General features: G+C 37.1%; 3 protein-coding genes across 3 annotated transcripts; 1 reads left to right on the forward strand and 2 right to left on the reverse strand.

Annotated features, from left to right (window-relative positions):
* Window positions 1-1,618: 1,618 nt before the first annotated feature.
* On the reverse strand, window positions 1,619-2,948 carry LOC113505729. The gene is made up of 2 exons (XM_026888540.1): window positions 2,753-2,948; window positions 1,619-2,109 (listed from the first exon to the last, which is right to left on the reverse strand). Exons 1-2 carry the CDS (start codon window positions 2,946-2,948, stop codon window positions 1,619-1,621), a joined length of 687 nt encoding a protein of 228 aa, XP_026744341.1.
* A 664-nt stretch (window positions 2,949-3,612) lies between these two features.
* On the forward strand, window positions 3,613-6,599 carry LOC113505700 (protein ANTAGONIST OF LIKE HETEROCHROMATIN PROTEIN 1-like). Its single transcript, XM_026888508.1, has 2 exons — window positions 3,613-5,123; window positions 5,684-6,599. The coding sequence occupies exons 1-2, from the start codon at window positions 4,710-4,712 to the stop codon at window positions 6,491-6,493; spliced, it is 1,224 nt and encodes a 407-aa protein (XP_026744309.1). The 5' UTR covers window positions 3,613-4,709; the 3' UTR covers window positions 6,494-6,599.
* LOC113505702 lies at window positions 5,139-6,768 on the reverse strand. The gene is made up of 2 exons (XM_026888510.1): window positions 6,605-6,768; window positions 5,139-5,655 (listed from the first exon to the last, which is right to left on the reverse strand). Exons 1-2 carry the CDS (start codon window positions 6,734-6,736, stop codon window positions 5,188-5,190), a joined length of 600 nt encoding a protein of 199 aa, XP_026744311.1. The 5' UTR covers window positions 6,737-6,768; the 3' UTR covers window positions 5,139-5,187.
* Between the last annotated feature and the right edge of the window lie 5,199 nt (window positions 6,769-11,967).

Here is an 11,967-nt window from a genome sequence, read left to right on the forward strand (position 1 = left end):
TAATAGAACAAATAGCGGAAGACTTTGATAAAAAAACCAATTTCCCAAATTGCATGGGGGCCTTAGACGGGAAGCACATTCGCATTTGTAGTCCCGCCCACAGTGGATCTCTATTTTACAACTATAAAGGCTATAATTCTATCGTATTGCTTTCACTAGTTGATTCTAAATACAGATTTGTATATGTCGATATAGGAGCATATGGTAAAGAATGCGATTCGACAATTTTCCAGAACACAAAACTATACGAATTATTATTGCAACATCGACTCCCCATACCAGCTCCAAAACCCTTACCAGGCCTTCAGAAACCAGTGCCTTATGTCTTTATTGCAGATGAAGGCCTACCATTAATGAGCAATCTAATGCGTCCATACTCAGGGAAACATTTGAATATAGATCAAAGAGTTTTTAATTATCGTTTGAGTCGGGCCAGACGAAATGTCGAGTGTGCTTTTGGCATACTTGCCAATAAATGGCGCATATTTCACAGGCCTTTAAACGTAAAATATGATTTTGCAATAGACATTATCAAAGCATGCTGTGTATTGCACAATTTTGTTGTATCTCGGGATGGAAGTAAAATGTACGACGAACTGTATATTGATGACTCCCTTATTGACTTACACTTGCAACAAACTATAGATGACGTCTCTATAGCAAATCCAGTTAATATAAGAAACGAATTTTCTAAATACTTTAATAGCGATGTCGGCGCGCTCAGTTGGCAATTAAGCAAAATATAGCTCGAGACCAGTCACGGAACAAAAGATCGTCAGTCGTCGGCGCGTGTTTGTTCACGAATGTTCTTGCGTTCGCGAGGCGTCTCCATAACAATATCAATGTGTGCGACAGAGACAAGTAAGCACGGGCATTACACGAGATGGTTCTCTTTGTTCCGCGTCTACCTAACGCTTGATTCTAAATTGTAATAATATTGACCATTGATTTTCTTAAACCTCTTAGCGTTATACTGATATTATATTAAAACATTTCCATGAAAACATTAAAGATAAATAAACAGTTAGTACTCACCCAGTTTTGTTTTTTCTTTATTGTCCTTGTCATCAAATGATTCGAAAATGTTACGGCAAACATCTTTCCACGCTTCTGTTTTTAGATGTTTGTCTTTATAATTTTCAATTGTTTTATCCCAAAGCACTGGTCGTGCCTCCACTAACGAAATAAAGAAGTCAAGATCGATATTTTCCACCATTTTGTTCTACACACATGCGCTATCGCCAACGAAGAAATATCAACTGAATAGAGGCAAGCGGCGCACCGTTCGCGGCACCGTGCTGCGTTGCGGCGCCGTGCCGTGTCACGGCGGCGGCGTCGTGACGTTGCACGGTGACGGTACCGCGCCGTGTATGATGGGGACGAGGCCTTAAACGATTAGAAAAGGATTTAAAAAAGAAAGACACAAACTGGAGGAAAAGCTTGTGCCCTGAAGTAAAACTAGCGATATTTTTAAGGTAAGAACTTTAATTTTTGTTATTATCAATTAAAATTTAAAATGACAAAAAGGTTTACAAAAATGAAGATTTATTTCAAAACATAGACAGATCTGGCAAGTCTGACTCCTGGCTGAATGTAGATTCTACTGATGGCGAACCTTCTACTGATGGTGTAGAGTCAAGATGATGTGGCCTACTAAAATAACCTTGTTGGTTAAAATAACCTGGGTGTGGTAGTGAGGAGTGCTAGAACTTTGTGAATATGGAGGCCACTCGTAGTTTGACTGACCATATCTTCTACTTTTAATATTTTGTAAAAGGTTTATCACTCCAGACTGAAATTCTAAAATTTGATCGCCATTAAGTGAAGCCAGTTGCGGCAAAAGACCTTTGAAGAACGATAAATTGGGATCTTCAAACTCATTTTTAGTTTTTTTTAACTCATCATTCATGTATTCAATCATTTTGGCGTCTACTTCATTCACATTTCTTTTGATTGCCTTGCGTTGCGGCGGGGCTAAATTTTGTCTTTCCTTTTGTCTGTCACTACCACTTTGTTCCGTAATCTGATCAGGTTCATCTTCGTTGTCTTTATTACTTTCTACTGTTTCCGTGATGTTGTCATTAGCAGGGACGTTCTCGTGTGTATCACCTGGGGTGACAACTTTTTTCAAAAATAACATTTGATTGTGATATTTGTAAGGCTTGGTATTTGAGGCAGCAGCTCCAGATTTCTTCAATTTCTTTTTCTCACTCAATGTTCGTATCCAGGCATCTCTAGTCGAATTCCATTTTTTTATAATAACAGGCTCAGAAACGAGAGTTCCCTATGTCATAATCGGCGATGAAGGTTTCGGTTTACACGAAAATTTAATGAGGCCATTTAGCGGGACGCATTTAGACGTAAATAAGCGAATATATAACTATCGTTTGACCAGAGCTAGACGATACGTTGAATGTGCATTTGGTATTCTTGCTAATAAGTGGAGAGTATTCCACCGGCCTCTAGACGTCAACAAAACAACAGCTATATGGATAGTTAAGGCATGTACCGTTCTACACAACTTTGTAAGGGAAAAAGAGGGCTTAAAGGATGGCAACACATCCGAATCTGAAGCATTTCATTTCAATAGCCTACCTGATGATGAAACGCTACGAGGTGGTCGAACTGCAAATTCAGTTCGAACGGAATTCGAAAACTATTTCGTGTCCGAATCTGGGTCAGTTTCTTGGCAGAATGAAGCTATTTAAAATAAAAAACAATGTCTCCATTACAATATAAAATAAATACTTACCAAATTCTTGTCTTTCTTTTTGTTCCATAGCTTCAAAATCCTCCTTTAGAATACCGCATATTTCGCGCCAAGCTGCGGTTTTTGCAATTTTATCTTTATAAATCTCCAGTGTTTTGTCCCAAAGAACTGGTCTACTTTCAACACAATTTATCAAAACTTCTTGCTCAACATATTTTTCAAACGCCTTGCTTGCCATGATTATGATAGCACTGGACACGTGCACTACTCTAGGAATGAAACCGGCAAATGGCGGCTGTGTGTAGCACATCGCACCCCGCGCACCCCCGTGCAAAGCCTCGTGCGGTTTCAATCCGATAAAACGGATTAGTATAGTATTACTGGATCCGGAATACTGTGTGAACTGGCTCATACAACTACATACGCTAATACATATACGTTTAAACGGACCTGTAAAACGGATTGCTGCTTATTTTGTCGGATCAGTATTTTTTACTGGATCCGGAATACTGTATTCTGTATGAACTCGCTCATACAACTACATACGTTAATAACATATACGTTTAAACGGACCTGTAAAACGGATGTTCTATGTGTACGCGCCCTTAGTTGTAACTTCAAACATATGTTAAGTCAAGGATATATCAATTATTTAAATTATCCCAATGAAAAGTACCTGATAAAATAATAAAGGCAAATAGTTGCAGTGTGTCTTCACTCAACGGTATTGCTATTTTAGAAAGCAGGCGTTTGAAATAATAATTGTTAAATGGCTTATTATGTTATGAGTAGGTAAGTGGATAATAAGCACATTAAAAGGGTATCGTAAATAAAAACAAAATGTAGGTCATTCATCAGATTCAGTTTAATAATATTACAATTTACTTAAAAAATATTCAATTATTAATTTATCTTATTTTCACATTATTTTTTCGCATATATTATACAATGCGGAATTAGTTTCGTTTTACTCTTCGTAATTTTTTTCGATTCGTCGTCATAACATTTCCATTCTGAATTTCGTCTGCAATGAGCTTTGTAGTGACCAATTAGTGATTCACATACTGGGGGCACGAATTCTATTATTGACAGTAAATGAAACTCAGATCCTTCTAACAAAAGAGATGTTGGTGGATCATCTATTGAAATAAATTGATTGGAATGAAATTCAAATGCAATAAGATCTCGCAAAGATACACTAAATGATTTAACACCTTTAGTGTCGCCGCACACGAGCCACTCGCCACAGCCACAAACGCCGCCACTAGAAGCTAGAAGCGGCTACAAAGGTAGCTGAAGCGCGCGACAGCCACTTGTGGCCGGTGGTCGACACTTGCGGTCGGTGGCTGCTTGTTGTTGTACTTTTTTTTACCCTTGCGGCGTGCAGTATCATAATGGACTCTGACGAAGAAGGTTTAATTGCGCTACTTTTGATAAAAAGACGTCGTCGTAGAAGACGAAACCGTAGTTATTGGATACATCCAATTTTAACGAATGTAAACAAATGCAACGAACATTTCGATAATCTTCTAAACCATCCTAAAAAGTTTTTCAAACATTTTCGTTTAACCCATTCAATGCGGCGCACGCCGATCGGCGTATTATTGTTTCATACTCAGATTCTGACCACGCCGATCGGCGTAATATAAAATTGTTTTATATTTTATCCAAATTTGATGATTTAATAATAAAATATAGACCAATGTGCTTGTAATTTATAAGTGATATGCCTGGTACAAGTAGTTTTTGGATATTTCAGTTCTAGAAACGTTGAGTTTTCTTACTCTGGTGCTGAAAACGCCAATCGGCGTATTCCAGGGATTGAGAACTTAACTTAACTTAACTTTACTTGTATTGGTTTTGTTTTTTTTTAGAGAGATAAGCCATGTATTCACTGAACAACAGTGTTTCGGATACACAGTTTCTGAAACATCACGTAAATGTTTCCAGGAACAATGTTTCGGAAACTCTGCCGTCCACACAGTCAGTTGCTTAGGTCATGTCGCCCGAGGAAGTAGTGTTGTTATGTGGTGCCTACATTTTTTTGCATAAGTCCATTTCTAGTAAAAAGAAACGTAAAAGATGGTGGGTCAGGAATTACTTGCTAAGAAGACAAGACGTATTAAGTGATTTATGCATGTTTGATGGATCATTTATAAACTTTCTACGAATGTCAAAATCAGATTTTGAATATCTTTTGCAAAATGTTGGACCATTTATAGAGAAACAAGATACAAACTTACGAAGTGCAGTTACCGCTGAAACAAGACTAGCCATTACTTTAAGATATTTAGCTACTGGAGATTCATATTCTTCACTCTCATACACTTTTAGAGTTTCCAAACAATTAATCAGCCGGATCATACCCGAAGTTTGTAAGAATATAAAACGTGTGTTGAAGAACTACATCCAGGTAAGAAAAACTAAGTTATGAATCAATATTTTTTTTATTAATTATACAAAATTAGGCGAACTATCTACTGGGTACTACTATCGGTTTCTTCTACTGATGCGATTTGTGAAACTATCTCTTCAATGGTTTCAAGTTCTTTTTGTGAGGTTGAACTTGCTGGTGTCGACGCAGTTTCATATCCGGGATGGCTATGATATCCGTAACCATAATTGTATTTGCCCATTCGCATGTCTATTAAAATATTATTAATATAAGCCTTGGCTTGTATTACGGCAGTCTCGTTTTGTACCGCTCTTAATTCTGAAGCGACGTATTGCCCATAAATATCATATTCATCCTTAGATTCATCCATTTTGCGTTTTGCAGATTTGACTATTTCAAATACTTCACTTAGATTGTCATCCACTTTTCTTTTAGATGCTTTTTTGCTACTTGTAGATGGTAGTGGGGATGGTGGAAGTGGAGATTGTGGTTTCTGCTGCTCCGATTGCTGTTCTGGCTCCTCAGTTGCCAGGAGGTCTTCACGGTTTGCCTGCAATTTTAAACACTTTTTTTTTAAGGTTCCGAGTTCCGAAGCGCACTGGAAAGAAAAGGCCCGTGAGTGGAACGAATTATGGAATTTTCCACACTGTGTCGGAGCTATAGATGGGAAGCATGTGGTTATTGAAGCGCCTAGCAATAGTAACAGTGATTACTACAACTACAAAGATCAGTTAAGTATTGTACTACTGGCTATTGTAGATGCATCTTATAATGTTATATATGCAAACTGTGGTGCGAAAGGAAGAGCATCTGACAGTGGCATCTTTCAAGAAACGAGTTTCTATCAAAGAATGGTGGAACACCGTCTTAATTTTCCAAACCAAGAAACGATATCACCAGATGGACCTGACCTTCCTTATGTAATACTGGGCGATAGTGCATTCCCATTATCGGAAAACTTGATGAGGCCGTACCCGGGTATTCATAACCGTGGCACAATGAAACGAATTTTCAACTATAGACTCTGTAGGGCCAGGAGGGTTGTAGAAAATGTTTTTGGAATTTTATGCGTGGTTTTTCGTGTATTTCGTAAACCAATTCCTCTCAAGCCTGAAAAGTGTGAACTTATTGTAATGGCATGTCTTTACATGCATAACTTTTTAAGAAGGAATAAACAATCTAGAGCCTTGTATACGCCCCCGATGACTTTTGATTTTGAAGACAGTGACCATAATGTCATAGAAGGTGCTTGGCGTAGAGAGTATACAGTTGAAGGAACTTCAATTTTGGAATTGGAAAGGCGACCTAGAAATTCAGCACGTACTGCTACAATCATAAGGGATCAATTTGGTGAATATTTCATGAGCGAAAGAGGAAGCTTGCCGTAACAAAACAATGTAGCTTAATGCTATGGCGGTAGTGTTTTCGTATATGTTAGATAGAATATTTACATGCCTACAGCTGATAACATAAAAATAAAATATGAATAATGCGCTCACTGTTTCATTTAAAGTATCCGCACCACCGACCCTTGTCGTCGTGCATTGTAAGAAAATTAATTCTTCATAAAATTTCCATTTTGATTTCCTTATATCTGCAGCACCAGCACCTGTGGTTTTTGTAGACAACATTTTCTTCCTCTCTCTTGCAAATTGCGACCGAATTTTATCTCAACATCTGTTTTTGGAATTGCCAAAGCATTCGAAATTTCTTCCCAGGCGTCATTCTTTTTTATTTTATTTTTATAGTCCTTTGTCGAGCAATCCCATAATATTCGTTTTTTCTCAAATAGTTCTATCAATTTAAAGACAGTTTCATCGTCCCACACTACAGCCATGTTTATAAACAAATGTTTAGACGCGTCCACACTCGCATGCACCTGTTGCGCAACTGATTTGCTTCTGTGTTCTCCGTCACAAGTGGGGAGCACCGAAACATACCGATAAACACGTAGTGTTTACAGAAACAAAATTATATGTTTCTGAAACAAAATGATTTGTTTCAGAAACACGTAGATTTTGTTTCTGAAACAGAGTTTATAAACAATTGTTGCTCAGTGAATACGTGGCTTAACCATAACATTGTGCCGAATAGGTTTCATAATTTTGATTATGCGTGTACTTTCTAATTAACTGTAATATTTCTGATTTAAAATCAAGTTTACAATTTTCGTCAATTTTTTTTACATGTGGAAGCAGCGACATCAGAAATTGCTTATCGGGGTCATTTTGGTCGCTTATTTGATCATGTTTACGTTTTAAATTTTCCGAAAGTGTTCTGAGAATTTCATTTTCGGATTTTTCGGCCCTTTTTATATTAATGTTTCTGTTTATTTTCGGGCGAGATGTTTCCGCATCATCAGTTGCATTAGTAACATCGGTAGGCGGTCTCACTTCTTTTAAGGAATTCAAGAACGATAGAAGATTGAAAATAAATGTACTGTTTACTGCTTGTTGCTGCCGAACCACTTCGCAACGTTCTTGTTTTTTTGCATTTTCTCTATTAAATGTCACGAAGACTCTTCCACTTCCTCTGTAATTTAGTTACTGTAACAACAAAAAATATAATTTTAATTTATTTAATTTATTTAAAAAAATATAATTGTTTCAGGTATCTAGGAACTGGATGCTCGTTTGAGGATTTTGAACTCTCTTACCACCGTGGGGCCTCTACAGCAAGGAAAATAGTACAAGAAACATGTCAACTAATTTGGAACTATTTAAAAGCCGTTTGTATTCCAGAACCGACCCAAGACATGTGGAAAGAAATTGCCAGCGGATTTCTTCAAAATACTAATTTTCCTAATTGTTTAGGCGTCATAGATGGGAAACATATAAGAATTATTCATCCATTCGATACCGGCTCCTTGTACTTTAACTATAAATTTTTTTTTCAATAGTACTTCTAGCAAGTTGTGACTCGAATTTACTTTTTACGTTCGTGGATGTTGGGGCATACGGTAAAGCATCCGATTCTACAATATTTAGAGAAAGTGAACTGTGTAACAAAATACACAGAAAGACATTAAATATCCCCTCACCACGACAGGTCGGTAATCGACAACCATTGAACTACACATTTGTTGGTGATGAAGCATTTGGCCTCAGTGAAAATATGATGAGGCCATATGCTGGAAAATATTTGGACTTGGACAAAAAAGTTTTCAATTATAGGTTAAGCCGTGCCAGACGTTGCATTGAGTGTACCTTCGGCGTACTAGCAAACAAATGGAGAATATACATCGCCCATTAAACACTTCTCTTCATTTCTCAGAAGACATTGTGAAAGCTTGTTGCATTTTGCACAACTTTATTCGCAAAAGGGATGGCTTCAATTTTCGGCATACTTTGAAAATAGTGGGACTCGAAAATATACAAAATACAGGCTGGCCAGTAACACGAGCGTCTACGGCAAGAGATACGTTAAAAGATTATTTTATGAATGAAGGAGCAATACCGTTGGCAAGAAAAACAGAATATAAATATATGGTTTTATATTATTTATTAAACTTACCTTCAATGTTCTTTTCTTTGGCAGTTTTATTCGAAAAATCTCCCACAAACAATTCGCAGATTTCTTCCCAGGCCTTCACTTTTTCTCCTCTATTACTATAACTATCACTTTTTGAATCCCAATCGCAGGACGGGATTTTATCTCTGATATAAATAATTCTATATCCATATTTATCTACCTATATGAACTACAGACTACGTGCGTGCGTTACCGTCGACTTACACAGGTTAACTGAGGCAAGGGAGAGAGGGGCGCGGAATCGCGCAAGTGGCGTGTGGCGGCTTTTTGTGTCGGCGTTTAGTGGCCGGTGCGAGCCACAAGATGCAAGCTGCGACGATTTGAAGCGTGTGGCCGCCACCGGCGCCAACCGTGTGCGGCGAGTCCATATAAAATGTATGAAAAATACAGGAAATATGCCAGTGGCGGCGTTTTGTGGTTGTGGCCGGTGGCCGTGTGTCGTGTGCCCGTGAGCCCTAAGTATGGCTAGTAGCGCTTTTTACTCGGGCTGTGTAGGACGTGCTGCGTCATGAATTTTCTTACGAAAAAAAAGATTATAGTTGCTTATTACATACAGGGTGGCCCAGCGAATGACGTCAAGAATTTTTTTTTTAATTTCTCCCACCTAGGGGTACCCGAAAATACCCCATGTATGTTCCCCCCGATTTTTTTTAGTTTTCGAGTTACGATTTTTTTAGTAAGTACACATTTTGAAATAACTTTTATTTTTGCATACAGTCGATGCCATGTTATATTAATTTAAAAATCATAATCTGTCTCAAAGTTGTCCGCATTTTCATTGGGTCCTGTTTGCTCTGCTGCAGATGTTTCAATATCCTGGGTTGTTTGAATTTGTGAAGCGCTAGGAGTATTAATACTAGTGTTAATATCATTTGGAGCACTAGGAGTATCGATATCGATACTAGTATTGATATTATCTGTTGTAGGTGTTGATGAGGCTGTAGAATAACCATAATTATTCGGAGAATACCAACTATGTTGAAGATTACTTTCTTCAGCTGATATTACCGCATTAAAGCAGGTTTTTTTAATTTGTAGTTGTAAATAATACGGCAGCTTTTTCGCCGATGCAGCCAAATTTAAAAAAAAAGTCTATTTCATCGTACTTATCACTAGCTGACATCATGTTTTTAACTTCTATCCGTTCTTGTTCCAACAGTTCGCGGCGTTTTTGATTTTTTTTCAAAAGATCTAGAATTTCATCGTTCTTTCTTTTTTTGGATGTGGATGGGAGAGGCCCAGAAGCTGTTGATCATTAGGAACATCGACAGAAGGGAAGATTATTTGAATTTGATGGCAACAAATTGCATGATTCCCGTGAACTCTCATCAATGCGTATTTGGCGGATTTGAAGTTTCGCTTACTGAGTCCATCCAAGGGCGCAAAATTTGATGACCGGTCTCTGTTACACATGTAAGGCAAATAAGAATGACATGGCTTTCTGATATTTCATTCTTTTCGTTGTTTTCAAGCCTGTCCACTCCTTGTTGCATTTTGTCTTTTTAAGGCATCTCGATGATTATCTCTCAGTTGTTTCCATCGCGACTTGGCAGTTTTAACTGAAACAATCAACAAACACAAAAAATTATTCCATGGTCTATTTTATAAAAAATATTACTTTTATTTTTCAGGTATTTAGCAACCGGCCACTCATTTACAACGATGGGAGAAAATTTTAGAATTGGATTAAAAAGTGTATCAAGAATTATTGATGAGGTTTGTGATGCTTTATGGAATGAATTGCAACCTCTTGTCATGCGCAACCAACAGAAAACGACTGGAAAGAAATAGCAAAAGATTTTGATGAACTATGGCAATTTAAAAATTGTACAGGTGCTCTTGATGGCAAGCAGTATATATCAAGGGCTCCCTCGAAAACTGGGTCCTCGTTTTTTCAACTACAAAAGAGATTTTCTGTAGTATTGATGTGTTTAGCTGATGCCAGAAGGAAATCAGAATGGTTTGATGTGGGATCTATGGGAAGATTTTCTGATGCAGGAATTTTTGATAACAGCATTTTCGGAAAGAGTCTAAAAGAGAAGAGATTGAATTTACCTGAGCCGGTACCATTGTATCAAGGTGGTGCAAAAATGCCGTTCGTATTTATAGGAGACGAAGCTTTTCCATTAATGGAAAATTTTATGAGGCCATACCCACGTGATGGACTAAACGCAGAAAGAAAAATATTTAATTACCGATTATCAAGAGCACGTCGCATTGTTGAGGCAACTTTCGGTGTATTGACGAGAAAGTGGTACGTGTATCATAAAGATTTCGAATGCAAAATAGAAACAGTTGACAAGGTAATAAAAGCAACATGTGTTTTGCACAATTATTTAATTCAAAGACAACCTGATTATATAAACAATATTGAAAATAACATGGAGCAAACATTATTATCAGTTGGTGATATTACACAAACACAACATTCTATTAATATGGTTTTCAAGTTCGCGAAATGTATTGTTCATACTTCAATAATCAGGGGAAGGTTCCATGGCAAGATACTCGAATTTTGAAAAGAATCTATAGTCAGTGATGTGTGACAGATTTGGATAGTTTGGCCAGCCGCGGACATTATTTAGGTATTATTTTGTTAAATAAAAAAAAGATATCAATATGTACCTACTAGAGGGTATTATAGAATAAAATACACAATATTATTTACCATCCGATATGTTTGTTTCAATTATTATTTGGTCCCACGCAGCATCTTTTGTTTCGTTGCATTTGTAAAATTCTGAAGATGTGTTCCAAATGCACGGAAACTTTTTCACACTTTCAATAAGTTTTTCATCCATTGTGTTCACTGCGTCGGTCACATACGCACTGGTCGAACTACGGCGGCACACTGCGGACGCAACTGGGGCCGTCTCAATTAATTTTGCAGTCGATATTGTCAAAGCTTGTTGTATATTACACAACTTTGTACTGAACCGCGATGGATTACAATCCCCCGTAGAAATGATCATAGATGATTCTGAACTACAAAGCCTACAGACGTTGAATGCAAGAATAATGAGTGCAAATTTAATAAGAGATAAGTTTTCGAATTATTTTTCTAGTGTCTTTGGAGCCTTGAAGTGGCAATTAAAAAAAAAATGAAATTATAGAAGTACTTGCTTAGTTCTAAATAGATATACAGTAGGTACTTTAAGATAAATAATGGGCATAGGACAAACATCAGAAATGAGTAATAACAATTTTAAAACGTAATTTATTAAAAAAAAGACATAATTCAACTTTATAAGCAAACAAAATAATTGTTAATGTCATATAAAAGAAAATTAAAATAGGTCAGAAACACAACATTAGTCGATGCTCATCACGA

This window comes from Trichoplusia ni, chromosome 26, assembly GCF_003590095.1.
Source record: "Trichoplusia ni isolate ovarian cell line Hi5 chromosome 26, tn1, whole genome shotgun sequence".
Taxonomy (NCBI): Eukaryota; Metazoa; Arthropoda; class Insecta; order Lepidoptera; family Noctuidae; genus Trichoplusia; species Trichoplusia ni.